This window comes from Chamaea fasciata, unplaced genomic scaffold (assembly GCF_029207755.1).
Source record: "Chamaea fasciata isolate MVZ Bird 193981 ecotype frontalis unplaced genomic scaffold, bChaFas1.0.hap1 SCAF_1, whole genome shotgun sequence".
NCBI lineage: Eukaryota > Metazoa > Chordata > Aves > Passeriformes > Sylviidae > Chamaea > Chamaea fasciata.
Window position 1 is genome coordinate 1,463,226 of NW_027094086.1, and position 18,180 is coordinate 1,481,405.

The 18,180-nt window shown below is 55.0% G+C and overlaps 2 protein-coding genes across 3 annotated transcripts; one reads left to right on the forward strand and one right to left on the reverse strand.

Annotated features, from left to right (window-relative positions):
- The first annotated feature begins 175 nt into the window (after window positions 1–175).
- On the forward strand, window positions 176–6,616 carry NAPRT (nicotinate phosphoribosyltransferase). Its single transcript, XM_066208723.1, has 13 exons — window positions 176–366; window positions 1,347–1,474; window positions 2,014–2,096; window positions 2,558–2,688; window positions 2,766–2,881; window positions 3,445–3,638; window positions 3,714–3,854; window positions 4,006–4,090; window positions 4,251–4,331; window positions 5,183–5,285; window positions 5,363–5,520; window positions 5,706–5,813; window positions 5,931–6,616. The coding sequence occupies exons 1-13, from the start codon at window positions 180–182 to the stop codon at window positions 5,988–5,990; spliced, it is 1,575 nt and encodes a 524-aa protein (XP_066064820.1). The 5' UTR covers window positions 176–179; the 3' UTR covers window positions 5,991–6,616.
- A 265-nt stretch (window positions 6,617–6,881) lies between these two features.
- On the reverse strand, window positions 6,882–17,844 carry LOC136304990 (ubiquitin carboxyl-terminal hydrolase CYLD-like). Of its 2 annotated transcripts, none has more exons than XM_066208414.1 (14): window positions 17,050–17,844; window positions 16,680–16,964; window positions 16,399–16,468; window positions 15,531–15,751; window positions 14,851–15,004; window positions 14,370–14,505; window positions 13,644–14,135; window positions 12,713–12,804; window positions 11,957–12,023; window positions 10,796–10,928; window positions 10,455–10,563; window positions 10,193–10,311; window positions 9,353–9,572; window positions 6,882–8,601 (listed from the first exon to the last, which is right to left on the reverse strand). In XM_066208414.1, the coding sequence occupies exons 1-14, from the start codon at window positions 17,503–17,505 to the stop codon at window positions 8,417–8,419; spliced, it is 2,739 nt and encodes a 912-aa protein (XP_066064511.1). In that variant the 5' UTR covers window positions 17,506–17,844; the 3' UTR covers window positions 6,882–8,416. The 2 variants fall into 2 exon arrangements, with proteins under 2 accessions (XP_066064511.1, XP_066064575.1); XM_066208478.1 differs by having other exon boundaries at window positions 13,644–13,754; window positions 17,050–17,521.
- Window positions 17,845–18,180: the final 336 nt, after the last annotated feature.

An 18,180-nucleotide genomic window follows, 5' to 3' on the forward strand; every position in this document is an offset into this window, starting at 1 on the left:
TCCCGTGTCCTCTGTGCTGCTATCCCCGTGTGTCCCTTGTGCCGCCATCCCCGTGTCCCCTTGTACTGCCATCCATCCCCGCTGCCCCGCGTCCCGCTCTTCCGCATCCCTCCTATTTCCCCGCTCCTCCCCGGTCCCTCCCCGTGTCCCCTCCCTTGTCCCCGCGTCCCCGCCCCGCCATGGCGCCGCTGGCCGACCTGTACCAGGTGTCCATGGCCTACGGGCACTGGCGGGCCGGGCGACACCGCGCCCCGGCCGCCGCCGAGCTCTTCTTCCGCCGCCCGCCCTTCCGCGGCTCCTTCGCGCTCGGGGCCGGGCTGGCCGAGGGGCTGCGGGGGCTCCGAGCCTTCCGCTTCTCCGCTGCCGGTGCGTGGCGACAGCGCCGGGACGGGAGAGGGACACCAGGGGGACTCGTGGGGAGGATTGGTGGGAGAGGCGACCGTCCCAGTGGGACTTTGGAGGGGAGCGACTCCAAGGGGCAGGGCGGGACAGGAGAGGATGAGGGAGGGGCGGGAGAAGCGTTGTGGGAAGGGGTCAAGGGGGAGGGAGAGGGGAACAACTCAAGGGGACAGCGGGGACAGGAGGGGACAGGGGGGAAGATTAAGAAGTGACGGTAGAAGCGCTGTGGGAAGCGGTGGTGGGAGAGGGAGAAGGGAACTTTCCCAGGGAGATTTTGGAACAACTCCAGGGGACAGGAGGGGACGGGGTAGAGGATGAGGAAGGCACGGCGGCGAGCGGTGGGAGGGACGCGGGGGAAAGGGGGAAATTCCCCCCGGGAGAAGATGGGGGAACAACTCAAGGAGGCTTGTAAGGGATGGAGCAGCATCCAGGGGTGTGTGGGGACGTTTCAGGGGCACTCACGGGGGACAGAGACATCTCTCAGAGTGATCTGGGGATGGGAACCCCCCGGGGGGACACGGGAATCCCTCAAGAGGACTTGAGGGGGACAGGGACGTCTCTCAGAGGCACCTGCGGTGAGGGAGAGGGACAGCATTTGAGGGGGACTTGGGGGACGGGGGAACCCTCCCTGGGGGACTGCAGGGGATCAGGACAACTCATAAAGGGACAGGGACATCTCTCAGAGGGACTTAGGGGACAAGGGAGACCTTTCAGGGGACACGGGGTAGAGGTGGACACAAAGAGCCCTCAGGGAAACTTGCGGGGACACTGGGACACCTTCCAGAGATGTCCCTCAGAGGAGACCTGGACCACCCCACCCTGTCTCTCTCTATGCTGGGGGTGCTGTCACCCACCTGCTGTCACCCACCTGTCCATGGGAGGCTCGGTGTCCCCTCCCACCTCCCCCTGTGTCCCTCATCCCCGGTGTCACCGCGCTGTCCCCACAGATGTCGCGTACCTGCGCTCTGTCCTGCCCAGCACCACTGACGACGCCTTCTTCGACTACCTGGCCACCCTGGACGCCTCCGAGGTGACCGTCACCGCCATTCCCGAGGGCTCCGTCGTCTTTCCCAGGGTGGGACCCCCCTCCATCTTCTTTCCTGACTATCCCACCTCTCCTAGCTCCCAGACCTCACCTTTTCCTTTGAACCTGGGATCCGCTGGAACTCCAATCCTGCTTTTCCCAACACCCCCCTTTTCCCTGACCCTGGCAGCCCCTGGACCCCCATTCCTGCCTTCCCAATCCCTTCCCCTTTCCTCAGCGCCATGGACCCCTTGAACCCCCATCCTGGGTGTCCCCACCCTGTGACCCACCCCCCCTTTTCCTTCACATTGGGAACCCCTGGAACCCCTTTCCTGGGCACAGGGACAATCTGGACCCTCATTCCTGGGCAACAGGATCCCCCTGCACCCCCTTCCCCGGCACTGGAATCCCCTTGTTCCCCCTTTTCCTTCACCAATATCCCCCTGCAACCCCTTTCCTGACCATCCCACTTCTCCCAGGCCCAGGCCTTCCCTTTTCCTTGACTCTGGGATCTCCTGGACTCCCATTCCTGCCTTTCCCAGCTCCTCCCTGCTCTAGAGGGACCAGGAATGTCACCACTGTTCCCACAGGTGCCGTTCCTGCAGGTGAAGGGGCCGCTCCTGGTGGTGCAGCTGCTGGAGACCACCTTGCTGTGCCTGGTCAACTACGCCAGGTATTTTGTGATGGGGCCGATCCCAAAGCCCCTGGAAGATGGAGAGGGGCAGGGAAGGGAGTGCAGCACCCCCCAGTCCAGAGGGAGATGTGATGTCAGGGACATTCCAGTCTTGAGGGTACCATGACCCCAAAAAACCCTTACTGGGATTTAACTGCTGGAATTCTGTCAGTTGAATTTAACTGCTGGAGGGTGTCCCGGTGTCCCCCCAAGTTTTCCTGAGGGCTTTCCATGTCCAGCCCACCCTGTGGGTCTCCCTGTCCCCCAGGTTCTCCTGAGAGATGTCCTGGTCCCCGACAGGTCACCCTTAGGATCTCCCAAGTCCGCTTGGTCAGCTCCCACCATATCCTCATCCACTGAATCCTATGGTGATCCCTGCCTCGTCCAAGCATGGAAGATCCCGGAGCCCCTTCCCCTTGGCTGTGCTGGCTCTGTGTGACCTGTCCCCTTTTTCCCCCCAGCCTGGTGGCCACCAACGCCGCCAGATTCCGTCTCCTGGCCGGCCCGGACATGAAGCTGATGGAGATGGGGCTCCGGCGCGCGCAGGGGCCGGATGGAGCCCTCTCGGCATCCAAATATTCCTACATCGGGGGTGAGTCCCGCCCCGTGGCGACCGGTGCCACCGCGGCCCTGCCGTCACCTGCGTGTCCCCCCCGTCCCTCCTCGCAGGCTTCGACTGCACCAGCAACATCCTGGCGGGAAAACTCTACGGAATTCCCGTGCGCGGCACCATCGCCCACTCTTTCGTCATGTCCTTCAGGTGCCTGGAGGAGGTGCAGCCACGGGTGAGCGGTGCCTGGGATGGGGATGGGAATGGGAATGGGATGGGATGGGGGATGAATATTGGATGGAGGTGGGATGAGGATAGGGATGGGAGTGCAGATGAGGGTGGGATGGGGATCTCATGGGGGTGGTGATGTAGAGGGGGATAGGGATGGAGATGGGAATGGGTTGGGATGAGATAGGGCTGGGGATTGGATTGGGTAGGGATTGAACGGGGTTGGGGATTGGATGTAGATGAAGATGGGATGTGGGTGTGATTGGGATGGGGACAGGGATGGGCAGAGGGACGTGGGATGGGGATGGGGTTTGTATGGAGTTAGGGATGGGAGGAGATGGAATGGAGATGGGATAGGGATGTTGTGGGGATGTGGGGATGGAGATGGGGATGGGATGGGAATGAGGATGTGGATAGGGATGGGGAATGGGATCTGGGATGAAATAGGGATGGGAATGCAGGCAGGGATTAGAGTGGGATGGATGTGGAATGGAACACTCCACCTGTTCCCACACTCCTGGCACCTTGGATAATGCCACAGGCTGTGGAAATTCCATGTTCCCCTGGCAGGATCTGCCGCCTCGGGCCGGAGGAGATCCTGTGGATCTGGCAGGCCTGGCCGTGTCCTGGCTGCAGCGGGTTTGTGACCTGCTCCAGACTCCTCCCGGCAAGGCCAACCAGGGCGAGCTGGCCGCCTTCGTGTCCTACGCTGTCACCTTCCCCTGTGACTTCCAGGGATTGCTGGACACCTATTGTGTCAGGAGGTGAGGATGCCAGGATTTTCCCACCACCTGGACCCGTGTCCCACTTGTCATTAATGCTTTCCTTGCCCGTGCCAGGAGTGGTTTGCCCAATTTCTGTGCCGTGGCCTTGGCACTGCACCAGCTGGGATACCAGGCCATCGGAGTGCGCCTGGACAGCGGGGACCTGGCCCAGCAATCCAAGGAAATCCGGGAAGTGTTCCGAGCCTGCGGAGCTCAGTGAGTCCCACATCAGCCCTGGGATGGATGTCGCTGATCCCCATCATACTCACCTGCACCCAGCCCTTTATCCTGCCAGGATCTGGGAGCCCTGACAGCTCTTGGTGCTGCAGGCAGATCCATGGATCCTCCCAAATCCTGCTCTTTCCAGCTTCCAGGTGCCCTGGTTTGGGACCATTCCCATCGCCGTCAGCAATGACATCAGCGAGCAGAGCCTGGAGGAGTTCAGGAGGGAGGTGAGGAACCTGCTGGCAGGACTGGGATGTCACCTGGGTGGTGCTGGCACGGCTGGGATGTCACCTGGGCTGTCCCTGGTGCTGGCAGGGCTGGGATGTCACCTGGGTGGGGCTGGCAGGGCTGGGATGTTGATGGTCTCTGTCTTCTCTGCTGCCTCAGGGGAGCGAGATCGACATGATCGGCATCGGGACCAACCTGGTGACGTGTCCCCTGCAGCCATCGCTGGGCTGTGTCTACAAGGTACAGGTGGCAGCCTAAATCCCAAATATCCCAATCCCACTTCCAGGTGGTCCACACCTGCTCCATGGAGGAGGCACAGAGTCACAAAGGAATTTGGCTTGGAAAGGATTTTTGAAGGTTCTCCACCACCATGGGCAGGGACACCTTCCACTATTCCAGGTTGCTCCAAGCCCATCCAACCTGGCCTCAGACACTTTCAGGGATGGGGCAGACACAGATTCTCTGGGAATTGCATCCCAGCCCCTCACGACCCTCACAGGGTGGAATTCCTTCCCAGTATCCCATCCAGCCCTGCATTCTGGCAGTGGGAAGCCATTCCCTGTGTCCTGTCCCTCCAGCCCTTGTCCCCAGTCCCTCTCTAGCTCTCCTGGAGCCCGTTTAGGCGTTGGAAGGGGCTCTGAGGTCTCCCTGGAGCCTTCTCTTCTCCGAGCTGGACATTCCCAGCTCTTCCAGCCTGACCCCAGAGCAGAGGGGCTCCAGCTCTTGAGGCATCTCCATGGCCTCCTCTGGACCTGCTCCAGCAGCTCCACATCCTCCTGATGTGGGACCCCAGGGCTGGAGAAACTCTGCAGGTGGGATCTCACCTGAGCGGAGCCAAGGGGAAGAATTCCCCCTTCTCCTGCTGCCCACACTGTGGGATCAGCCCAGGACATGGGAAAGTTCCGGGTGCCAGCGTTGGGTCGTGGCCAATTCTTTGCCCAGCAGAAGCTCCAAGTTCTCCACAGGCAGGAGGCGGCAGAATGCCCAACTTTGGGGCGGTTTGAGGGGTTTTTTAATTGCCTTTTTTTCAGCTGATTTGCATCAGTGGCCTCCCCAGAGGGGTCACAGGTTTCCCTTCCCTTCTCCCACAGCTGGTGGAAGTCAATGGCTCCCCGTGCCTGAAGCTCACAGAGGATGAGGAGAAGATGACAATCCCGGGGATGAAGGCGATCTATCGGCTCTACGACGCTGCTGGTGAGTCTGGAGACCCTTCCCAGAGTCCTGGGGGAATCTCCTGCTCTGTAACTCTCTCCCTGATGTCCTCCTGGCAGGTCACCCCTTCATGGACCTCATGGCCCTGGAAGAGGAGCCGTCGCCCAGCGCGGGGCAGGAGCTGGGGATCCATGTCCTGGGGCAGCCTGGGGAGACCACCAAGGTCATTCCCAGCACCGTGGAGCCCCTCCATCGCACCTACTTCAGGGATGGCCAGGTCAGGGGTGGTCCCATCTCCTGGGAGGTCTCCTCTTCCACGCTGGGTGCTGGATCAAGGATCCTGGTGGCTTCTGAGATGTGCCAACAACTCTTGCTCCAGCGTGGATGTGGTGGCTCGTTGGGATTGGTGCTGGGTGGTGGCTTCCCACACGGATCTTCCCACATGGATCTCCATCCCTGCAGGTGTGCGAGCCCCTGCCCAGCCTGCCCGAGGTGAGGACCCACGCCCAGGTGTCCCTCAACCTGCTCAGCCCCGCTCACCGCCGGCTCCACGAGCCGCAGCCTTACCCAGTACGTCCAGCCCTTCCCACATCCCACCGGCACACACCTGGGAATGCCACCGGATTGGGTGGCCTGAGCAAAGCCACCACGGAGCCGCTCCCTGACCCCTCTTGTTCCCATCCCCAGGTGGCCGTGACGGAACGGCTGCACCGGCTCTTCCTGGAGCTGCGTCAGGGCAGCCACTGAGAGGGGTCCCTGCTCATCCCCAGCTCCTGCTCCGCGCTTTTTTGGGAAGCCCAGGTGCCTCGTTAGGAATTAACATCTCTAATTTACACCTTTCCGCTGCCTGGTGCTAACCCGAGGGACCTGCAGGAACTGGGAGAGCGCCCTGGGGTCCCAGAAGGGAAGCTGGGAACTCAGGGGTGGGGAAGGCAGAGCTGTCCCTGCGTCCCCTGGGAGTGACAGTCCCGTGCCCAACTTGGTGGCCCTGCCACGCCTTGTGCCTTATCTTGGTGGCCCTGCCACTCCTGTGCCCAGCTTGGTGGCCCTGCCAGCCCTGTGCCCTCTGTGATGGCTCCCCATCCTGAAGCTCCTTGGTGGCACTAGAACAAAGTCTGGGGTGCCACCGAAAGGGTGACATGGGACACCCGTGGGATACCCATGGCAGGCACTCTGTGCTTTGGCAGTTCTAAGCTTCATCTCTGCGGCAACATTCCAACTCTTTCCATTCCGGCCAAATTCCTTGGGATGTGGAGGCCGGCTCCAGGTTGCCACCTGCACTCTCTCTAACCCCTGTTCCCACAGGAAACGTGGCTCTAACCCACACTGAGCTTCTGACTAAGCAATAAATAAATAAAGGCCTTTTCGCACCATGGCTCCGACCCTAATTCCAGTGAAAAAACCCTTTGGAGCTCCATTGGGAATGGGAAGGTCAGAGGGAAATCCCCAGGGGTCAAACCTGTGGCTTTCCTGTCCGCCCTCCTCCTCTCCATGGTTTGGATCTTGGCAGAAATTACAGGGAAGAAAATAATTAAGAGGTTAACAAAGCATGGCCTGATGATCCCAGATTTCTGGGAATCCCAATAGCACTGTATCCCATTTTAAGACAGGAAAAAAAAAACTCCAGGAAATCCAGGATCAGTTTGCTATAAATTAAGATTTTTTTTTTTTTAAGCAAAGCAACTGAAGATGAGGAGTCTATTGTACCTGAGTAGAGATTTTCCTGAGTTTTTGGGAGAGGAGGAATGAAGAACAAGGAGAGTGACCTGTGCCAGCATTTGTCACCCTCACGGATAAGATGCAATTCCTGATGTTCAGGAACCATTTTGGTGGGCAGAGAAGCTCCTGGGTGTCTTTGCACTTTCTCCTCAGGCATTTATGGATACTGAGGAGATTTCCTGAGCTTTTTGTTCTCCAGGCTGGGCAATTCCAGCTCCCTCAGCCTCTCCTCATAGGAGATGCTCCAGTCCCTTCATCATCTCTGTGGTTTTTCCTTGGATTTTGTCTCTCTTTTACTGGGAAGCTCCAAACTGCACCCAGTATTCCACGTGTGACCTCTCAGAGCTGAGCAGAGGGAAAGAATCCCTCCAGGACCTGCTGGAATGCCAGAAAGATCCCAAGCATTGTCCCAAGCTGATCCAAAGCTCCAGGCTTTGTTAAAATCACTCCACTCTACATTAAAGAGTGGGGAAAAAGAGCAGGAATGGGGTTAAACCTGCACATTTGGGACTCCTGGATGCTTTCCTTGAGGTTTTTGTGGAATTTGGGCACCCTGCTGATTCCAGTACAACTTCCCACTTCATGGCAGAGAACCCCCCAAGTTCACAAATTTATTTAAGGAACAGCAGTTCCCACCCAAACACTAAACCTTCCCAGAAAATCCCAGAGTGCACATTTTTTTTTTTCCATTTTTGACCTTGGAATTCTGGTATTTGACCCCAGAACTCGGACGCAAAGATGGGACAAAAAGTGCTAAAAGTGAGGTTGGAACACTGAATCCTGTGCAGATTTTGCAAAAAAAAAAAAAAAAAAAAAAAAAGAGGAAGCAGCAGGAACCCAGACGTTGCTCCTCTGCTCCCATCCTCCTTCCAGTTTTGTTCTTGGAAAAACAGCTATTTTTAAAGCATAGCTTCAGCTCAGGATATCCATGACTGGAAATAAGGGATGGTGGGTAAAAGTGCCAGTTAGTGCTGGATAAGAGAAGTGGAGGGAATTGAGGGACACAGGTGAGGAAAATCCATCCTGACCCGATTTTCCTCACTCCACAAATCCAGGTGAGCATGTTTTAGGAAAGGTGGTGGTTTCCTGGTAAACTTGTGGATAAATCCTTCAGTTTCGATTTCTGCTGGTCCCCAGCTTTGGAGGGAAGGGATGGCAGGGAAACAAAGATGTGGGGATGCTCCAGCCGCAGAGTACCCGGAGAGGGAGAATTGTGGAATGTGGGGAATGAGAATGAATTCGAGCATCAATAACTCCAAGCCCAGCCGTGCCTAAGGACCAACCACCACTGGACAAAGCCAGGATTTAACAAACCCAGCCCGACTTGGATAATTTGACACCAAGAGAGGTCAGAAGGGGCAGCTCAGAGCATCCAGACTCAGCTGCTTCCACCTTCCGGGATGATCCAAGCTCCCATTCCTGACATTGCTCCGTGACATCGGCCCGGGACGGTGTCACTTGTAAAGTGCCATTTTCCTGCTCTGGTACAAGTACATGTAGGCGTCACAAAAGAGGCGTTTGGCCACCCCATCCATGTCCCGAGGCTGCTCCAGGGCCAGCACAGCCAAGGGCAAGTCCAGGTACTTGGCAACTTCTGGGCACAGCCTCACCGTGGGAATGTTGAAGCCGTTTTCGCCACCTAAGGTGGAAAGGAGGAGAAAAGTCCCAAACCAGATCCCAAAGGGATGAGTTCCTACGGCTCCAGCAGATCCCAGCACATTCAAGAGCCATGCAGAGACTCAGCTGGGAGATGTGGAGGCCAAAAGCACTGGAAGAGGCAGGATGAGGGGAGACCACTCAACCTAAAGGGGCTCCAGGAGAGCTGGAGAAGGATTTTGGACAAGGTATGGAGGGACAGGACACAGGAAATGGCTTCCCACTGCCAGAGGGCAGGAATGGATGGGATATTGGGAAGGAATTCTTCCTTGTGAGGGTGTAAAGGCCCTGGAATGGAATTCCCAGAGAAGCTTTGGCTGCCCCTGGATCCCTGGAAGTGTGCAAGGCCAGGCTGGACAGGGCTTGGAGCAACCTGGGATAGTGCAAGGTGCCCATGGTGGGGGTTGGAATGAGATGAGCTTTAAGGTCCCTTCCAACCCAAACCATTCCATGATTCTTTGATCAAAGCACAGTGGGGATGGCCAGGAGAACAGTCTGTGCCCACAAGCTGAGCCAGCTGGGCTGGGATCCCAAACCCCTCCTTTGACCAAAACCAGAAGCTGGAAGCACCTGGCAAAACTCCCACCTGCCTGGCTTGGCCCTTCTGGAATCCAACTAAAGGAAAACTGAATCCAGAGAAAGCCTAAATAGAGGAGAACTTGAGAGGAAAAGGTGGAGTGAGCATCTGGCAGCTTCCCAGACCCCATTCCCAGATCCCATTCCCATTCCCTCACCGTGCCGGTCGGCCATGCTGTCGAAGAACATCCAGTGCTCGTTCCCAGGGCCGTATTTCACGAAGGACACGTAGTGACTGGTCTCGATGCAGAGCACTGCAAACAGCTCCAGCTTCTCCCGTGGCACCTGCTGGCAGCCCCGGGCGCTCCAGCTCTGGAATTCCTCTGGAATGTGCAGCCTCCGGGGTTTGTGCCCTTTGCGGCGGTGGTGGGAATGAACCTGAGGAGAGGGGACAGGGTGGCGCTGGCAGAACTGGCCCTGGCCTGCCAGGAAGAGGGGGCAGAGGTCAGATTCCCAATTTATTCCCTGCTGATGTGATTCCCGTGCTCCCTGCTTGCCTGGGGATGGCCTTGTGGGAACAGCCTGGCAGCAGGAAGCTGAAATGGGAGCGTGCCACCCTCCAAGAGGCAGAAACTGTGGGAATGCTCATGGAGAGGCAGCAGGGAGGGATCCGCACTCAGTTCCTGCAGGATTACACCTTATTTATGGAACAGGTTGTCGAGGGAAGCTGTGGATGTCCCATCCCTGGAATTGTCCAAGGTCAGGTAGGACAGAGCTTGGAGCAACCTGGGATAGTGAGGAACATCCAGCAGGTAGAAATGGAATGAGCTTCAAGACACTTTCCAATCCAGGTTTTTCTATGATTCCATTATTATTTAGGCTCTGTGTAAGCAGAGGGTTCACAACCTCTGGCTCCTGGTGGGAATGACCCTCAGGAAAAGGCTGCTCCGTGCCCAACCTGAGCAGCTGCGGGGACAGCCAGGGAAATGTGGGGATTTTGGGAAGGTTCATCCTACTGGCAGCTTCCAAGGTGGATTTTGGGAATAGCCATGGAATACCTGTCTGGAGCAGGAGCTGCAGAACTGCTTCAGGCCCTTGGCTGCAAACACCTTGTCCGTGAAACACTCCGAGCATTCCAGAGTGGCAACATCTCCACACAGGCAGCATTCCCTGGGACCTGCCAGGGAAACAGAGGGAGTGTCTCCTCCAGATCCCACCTAAAATCCAGCTTGTCCTGCCCAAACTGGGACTCAAAGGAAGAGGAATCCCACCCCAGAGAGCCCAGAGGTGGTTGCCCACAGCCCATTGTCCATCACTCACTGTCCAGCAGCAGATCTGTTATATCCAGCTCCAAGGAAGGGATGATTTTGCTGAACATTTTATATTCCTTCCCAAAACGTGGCATTTGGATAATGAAGCAAGATGGGATCTGAGAAAAAAAAACAAAAACAGGGAAAGGAGTCACCCTGCCAGAAGAGCCAAATCCCAGAGATTTTTCTCTAAATTTGCTGTCATTATTCACAGGACAAAAGGGAAACAGGGAAAGCAGAAACCTTTTCCTAAGTCATGCCTGGACCCAGTGCTGGATATAAAACATCCAAGGCCTCACAGGTATTTTGGGAAGCCAGAAAAGCAGGAAAGCAGAAGGAGACTGGACTCACCTCCACCAGCTTCAGATCTGAGGACAGGAAGGAGCGTTCCACCAACTGCTGCACGTCAGGAACCACCAAATCCTCTTGTTTATCCATAAATATCTGGTAGCAGTAACATTCATGCTCCTTCTGGCCTCCTGACCTGCAAGGAGAGCTCATGGGATTGGCGATGTGGTGACACAAAAATTGGAGATTCCCAAGGTTTGTCCTGGAAGAGCTCCTGGGCTCGAGGCACTGGGAGTGGTTTGGTGCAACACAAAGCACTTTTTCCACCCCAAAATACCAAATTCATGCCAGGGGAGCAGGAGATAAGTAGGAATTTCGGCCTCGTTATCCCTTTGGAGCAGCACATCCTATTAGCAAAATTCCATTTCCCCTCGATATAAATCCAAAAGATAATTTAGTGTTTTAATTGACAAGATGGATGCGTCGATGAAGGATTCATTAAAAAAAACGCATCCAAAAAGCCAAACTCAAGGTGAGCTGTGTGCAGATCTCCCACAATCCCTAAAGAAAGCAGGGAAAGGATTTCCTTGGGATGACCCCGTGCAGGGGAGCTGCAGCACAGAGTCCTCTTTGTGCTCGGCCTTTCCCAGCACTCCACGATCCACGGCTCGAGCGGCGGCTCCACAAAGGAGCACAGAAATCCAACAATTCCCTTTCTGTGCTCACAAACAGCACAGTTATTTTTGGCTTCCTCCAGCCTCTCATCCTCTTTGTAGAGTCCCCAAAAAACTGGGACTGCATCCATGGGCTGCCTGTTTTGAGAGGCTGCGGGAGCTGAGCCAGCTTGGCAGCCTGGACACATCCCAAATTCATCCAAAGGCTGTCGGATGCTGCTGGATCTGCCCTAAAGTCAGACATCACCTTTCCCAAACCCCTTCTGGCTCTCTCCCTGAGGATGGCACAAGGTTTTTATCCTGATTTTCTGAAGGCAGCACCCTCCAGGGAGAGCTCAGATGTGTCTTTGCCCGGATGGGAAGATCTCAACAGGCAGGATCAGAGTCTGTCCCCAAGGGAAAGCAGAAGGAGCCGCGCAAAATTCAGAGCTGTGATTCCAAAAAACTTCGGTGAAAGGGACAAGTGACCCCCACCCCCCCCGGGGATTCTGAGGTGGAAAATTAATGAGCCTGGCCCTGGGAATTGTATCCCTCAGCTGTGGAAACTTACTGGAGTCTTAATAGTGGTTCAATTCCCAGGATCTGCTGCATTATGAGATTGAGGAACTCCTCAGGATCTGGAAAGTGGAAGGATGGATCAGACCATGCCAGGAACTGCCTTGTCCCATTGCATCCCAGAGCTGCCAGATAAACACGAGCCAGCATTCCAGGGACCTGGAATTTCTTTTTCAGGTTGGGAGACAATTGGGATAAAGGCTGAGAGCACCTGGTTAAGGCACAAATCCCAAAGGGAACATGGCAAATGCCAAGCATCCTTCAGAGATTGCACCTCCATGAATTCCAGGATGGTTTGGATGGGAAAGGACCTTCAAGATCATGGAATTACAGCTGTTGTCATGGGCAGGGACACCTTTCACTATCCCAGATTGCTCCAACTCTCATCCAACCTGGACTTGGACAATTCCTGGGATGGAGCAGCCACAGCTTCTCTGGGAATTCCATCCCAGCTCCTTACCATCCTCACAGGGAGGCATTCCTTCCCAAAATCCCATCAGCCCCTTTGGGAGTGGAAGCCATTCCCTGTGTCCTGTCCCCCCATCCCTTATCCCAAAGTCCCTCTCCAGCTCTCCTGGAGCCCCTTTAGGCACTGGAAGGGGCTCTGAGGGTACAGCTTTACATCGATTAACGTCGGCACCTAATTAAAGCACATTCCTGGGAGAAGCACCAAGGGAATTTGCCAGCTGGTGCCTGGATGAGGCAAAACACAGGGAAGCAGCTGGGGAAAGGCTCCAGGGGAGCTCCTTACCTTTCTCAGCGTTGGTAAAGCTGGAGCACTGGCCCTTGTCCGTGAGCTGCTCCCGGAGGTGCATCACGCTGCTGGCCCTGACAAAGCCAGTCCTGGGAACAACAACCAGCTGCAGGTGAGGGAAATCATGGGATGGCTGGGCTTGGAAGGGACCTGAAACTTCATCCAGTTCAATCCCCTGCCGTGGGCAAGGATGCCACCAATGAGACCAGGTTGCTCCAAGCACTGTCCAACCTGGCCTGGGACACTTACAGGAATCCAGGGGTAGCCACAGTTTCTCTGGGAATTCCATTCCAGGCCTCCCCATCCTCCCAGGAAAGAATTTCTTTTCAATATCCCATCTAACCCTGTCCTCTGGCAGTGGGAAGCCATTCCCTGTGTCCTGGCAGATCCTGATCCCACCTGACTCCACTCTCCTGTCAGGGAATTTTAGGGACCCAGAAGGTTCCCCCTGAGCCTCCTTTTCTCCAGGATGAGCCCCTCAGCTACTCCTAGTGCTCCAGACCCTTCCCAAATTCCCTTCCTTGCTTCCCTTCAAAGCAGCAAGGACACTCCAAGGCTTTGCTGTTGTGTCCCTCTGGAATCCACCACTTCTCCCTTGTGCTTTGATCCACCAACATTCCTATTAATTCTGGAATTTCTGCCCTCGTCCAGCCTAGGTGTTAAAAAAAACTACCTTCCCCATGAGTGATTCCCTAAGGAATTTGGAGCCTGGCATTTCAGGCAGAGTTGCCTCACCACCCTCACACGGAAAATTCCTTCCCAATATCCCATCTCAATCCACACTCTGTCAGCTTAAAACCATTCCTCCTCGTCCTGAACACCTTTGGAAGTGGCTGCCAGGTTTCCCTCAGTGCCAGGTACCACCTTCAGGGCAGCAGGGAAAGGAATGAAGGCAAATGGGACAACTTCCAGAATTCCCTCCACTCACCTTCGGAGGGGATTGACAATCTCATCCCGCAGAATTCCCTGGACATTCCTGTCACACAGTGGGAAGGGCATGAAGAGCATGGAGTCCAGCACAGAGGTGCAGGAGAAGAGGCTGTGGGAAGAGTGGGATGGGTTTGAGTTTGAGGGCTTGGAAGCAACGTCTGGAATCAAAATGTGGTGGCTGGTGACACTCAATGGCTTTGATGCCCAACAATCCATGCATGGAATTACAGGGAGGTGAGGGAAGCACATCTGCACAGTGAGGCACATCTGGAACAATGAACACTGGGAGAAAGCAAAGGAACAGCTCACGGAGAAGGAAATTCCTACTTTGCAGCCAAAACTGCTCAGGGAAGGGCACCACTGAGTCTTTTCCTCTCCAAACAGGGAAGTTGGGACCTCCTGGGTGGGTTCTTTGGAATGATTCCAGCCAGAACTTCCAGGGACAGAGTCAGCACAGTCCAAATCCGGAAAGCTACGAGCTCTCAGCACCCTGAATGACAGACACAGGGGTATAGGCAGTCTTCCAGGGCTGGAAAACCTGCTGGATTTGGGAAGGAGTTCAAAAAGCAGCCTGGAGGTTGCATCTCCACACAGTTACATCCTGCTCTACGCCGAGTAAACTTCCAGTCAACTTGGAAATCCAGGGAAGTGCTGCAATTTGGGGCTTTGCTCACTTAAAAAGCCATTCATTTAAGGAGCCTGCAGCACTCAAGCTGGTCCTTACCTGAAGAGAGCTGCATCCATGTAGCAGGAATTACAATGGCCTTGGATGCCCTTCATCCGCCCTTGGAGAACCCGGACTGCTGCCTCATTCCTGAGGGGAGGATAACTCTCTGGACCCTCTGGAAGAACTTGTCCTCCTGCAAGAAAAGGAACTGCCTTCACCTTCTCATCTGGATCAACTCTGCCTTTCCTCGATGCCTCAAAAGTCTGAGGTGAGTCTACAACTCTCAGACCTCAGGTGGCTTCTCAATCCAGCTTTTCACAAATCACAATCTTTCAGACTTGTGGGACATTCCCTAAGGAATCATTTAGCCTGGAAAAGGCCTCTAGGATTGAGTCCAGCTGTTAATCCAGCCAAAGATGCGGTGTGGGATAAACACCAAAAAGCAACACTGGAAGAAAGGGAAGAAACGCTGCCCACGGGGTTTTTCCACATCCTTCTCCCATCCCAGCCCTGTTTTCCTGCTTCCCAGAGGACTCACTGTAATCCCCCAGGGATGGGTCGGAGTTGGGAAAGCTCTGGAAGCGCATGTCGGGCTGGCAGGAATTCAGCCTCACGAAGAGGCCGCGCTTCGGGGCGCAGTGGAAGTAGAACTTGCCCAGCCACTCTCCAGCTGTGACCCCCTTGTCTTCATCCTGGGAAAACAGCACCAGAGACGAGGCCGAGAGCGGGATTTATGGAATTATGGTTGGGAAAAAGATCTGAGATCGAGTCTAGCTACGCAACGCCACTGAGGCTGCCACTAGGTCGTGTCCCCAAGTGCCACATCCACAGGGATGGGGACCTCACCCCTGCCCCAGGCAGCTGTGCTAGGGCAGGACAACCCCATCCATAAAGGAATTTTCCCAATATCCAACCAAAACGCCCACTGGAGCAGTTTGAGGCTGTTCCCTCTTGTCCTGTCCCTTGTTCCCTGGGAGCAGAGCCCACTTCCCACCCAGCCCCACCCTCCTTTTAGGGAATTGTAGGGATCCAGAAGGTTCTCCCCCAGCCTCCTTTTCCCCAGGATGAGCCCTCCCAGCTGCTCCTGGTGCTCCAGACCCTTCCCAGCTCCATTCCAGCCCCTCAATATCCTGTACCTGGGGATCCCAAAATTCCACCCTCCAGATTCAGCCACTGCCACCAGCACTCCCAGGTCCTTTCCCGGCTTTCCAGCCTCACCAGTTCAACTCCAGCCATTTTGTCCTTGATTTGGGGCAGGTAGCCCAACCAGCGGATGATTCCTGAAACTTGATTCCCTTTGTCCAAGGTAATCTGGACCATGGAATTCACTTCCAGGGGTGAATTCCCACCTTCCCCCTCCTCGCTGCTCTTGCTGATCTCTCGTTTCATTGGGTTTGGTTTTCCAAAGCCCGCGTCGGAGTCGAACGTTGGGAAAAAACCTGATGGGCAACACAAAACATCAGGACAGGTGGGAATTCAATCCCCTGGGTCTAATTCCAGGTCCATTTTGAAAATTCCAGGCTACACACACAAGCAGGAAGCTGAGCACCAGGCGCAAGGTGTAATTCCCAGGGTGTCCAAGCTGGTCTGACAGGATGAGAGGGAATGATCCCGCTCCCTTGTTTCCCTGCTCAAAGCTTCACATTCCAACCTCTCGCTGGCCCTGGAACTAATACAGCCCTTCCCAGACTACTGGAAAGGCAGCAGGGGGGTTATTACGTTATTTCCTAATTTTTCTACTAATTCCTTGTTTTGTCCAACAATTCCCACCATTGCTGCTGGCACCTGAGCCTTTCCCACCAGGATGAAGCTCCTGCTCCATCTTTTACAGCTGAATTAAAGACTTTTTAACCAGTGGTGCTTCTTCCCTGAGGGAATTCTCTGCTACCATCAGACTCTCCTTCCTGAAAAATGGATCCAGCTTTAGCTTTGCGTGGAACTTGAGATTTTTTCCATAAATCCCGGTCCATTAAGACAAGCTGTAGGTTTTATTGGAATTTCAGCTCCTCAGTACCCTGCAGAGAGGGAATAAATTCCAAACTCCCCCCGAGTGGGAACAGGAGAGACACATCCAAAGATTACCTACTTTGCAAGCTCTCCTTCACAACGGAATCCATGGGGATTTCCCTGAAAATGTCAGTAGTTCCTTCTTCTTCCTGAAAGGAGTGAAAAAACCATCAGCTGGGGAAAAATCCACTAACTAAACACTGAAATATGAAGGAATTTTTTAAAACAAGGCAGGAAAGTTTGCACAGAACCTCACATCCCTTTTGGATGTTCCTTCCACTTCTCTTTCACGTCCAACCATGACGTGATTTTTCCTTTAAATTCTCAAAAAAAAAAGCCCCATGGAAAAGCTGCTCTTACCGGGCAAACCTTCACGAACCACTGGTTCCCTTCCCTGTAAACTGCCATGGCAATTCCTTTGGTGGGAATCTCATCCACGTAGAAGCTGACGGCGTCTCCCACTTTCACGGGAACCACCTCCTCCGTGTCCTGTTTTCCCGGCTTCTGCTTCCCATTATCGTTGCCTGATGTGGGAATAAACTGGATTTTGCTGAAGGGCAGGAAGATCCCACAGTTCCTCTTGCACTTGAAGTACTCGGTGCCGTGGTAGGAGCCGTCGCTTCTCCCCCTGTTTTCCCCCTCTCCCTGAAAACACACCACGAAGGGATGTCACACACAGACATTTTATGGGAAAAATGAGGAATTCGCTGCTTTGGGGCCACCCCCTTACCTGCAATTCCACCCCAAAAAACACGGGAGTCAGCACAGCCAAGCTGGGCTTGTAGATGCTCCCAATGTAGCGCACGACTCCCGGGAAAAATTCCCTCTCCACCTCCACCACCACGTTTTGACCCGGCACGGCTCGGAGAGCTCCCTCCAGGCTCAGCCTCTCCAGGAACAAATCCAAGCGCTCGCTGTGGCTCCCGATGGCCAGGAGGAATCCGGCGGCTTCCTGGCGCACGGGCTGCAGGACTTCCATGTTGATGGTGACCGTGGAGCTGTCGTCCAGCATGACGACCTTCAGGAAGCAAGCCGGAGGCCCGTCCTCGGAAAAATTCCGCAGGTAGCTCCTCTCGCTGCAGAAGCACAAGTTCCCAGCTTGGAAGTACTTGTTTCCATAGGCACAGTCTTCCGTCAGGATGTAGAAGCAATTCCCGTCCGCCGCCGGAGGCCGGAGGTTGGACATGGCGGATTCCCCTGGGTTGGGAGAGTCAGAGCGATGGAGGTTTGTGAGCGTTGGCGCAGAATTCCCCAAGAATCCGGGGTTGGAAGAGGTTTTGGATCCAACCCCCGCGCACTCAAAGCCTCGCCCAGCTGAGTTTGAGCGACTCCCAAAGCTTCCCTGCTGCCTTTTTCCAGGTGTTTAATCACCCTCGTGGTGATTCAGAATTCCATCTAACCCGGTGTCCCACATTCCTGCTCGTCGCTGTTCCCTCACTGTGTTTTCCACGGGAAAAGTCCAGCTCTGCCTTCTCCACTAAACCCTCCCAGGATGAGGTTGTACAAAAAAAAAATAAAAACATGGAATGATTTGGGTTGGGAGGAACCTTAAAGATCATCTCATTCCACGGGCAGGGACACCTTCCCCTATCCCAGGTTGTTCCGAGCTCTGTCCAACCACATCACCTGGAATAATTCCAGGGATGGAGAGGCTGCTCCAGCTGGTCCAACCTGTTCCAACACCGTCCGGCCTCATTAAATTCCACATTTTCTCTCCTTACTTACGGGAGTGAGGCAAAGGATCAATCCTGCCTTTTAAAATTCCTTGGAAAAGGGATTCCCGCTCTGGCGCTGCAGCTCCTCGGTGTTGCTACAGCTCATGAACATTCAAATCATATGCAAATCACCTTGCGAGGTAATA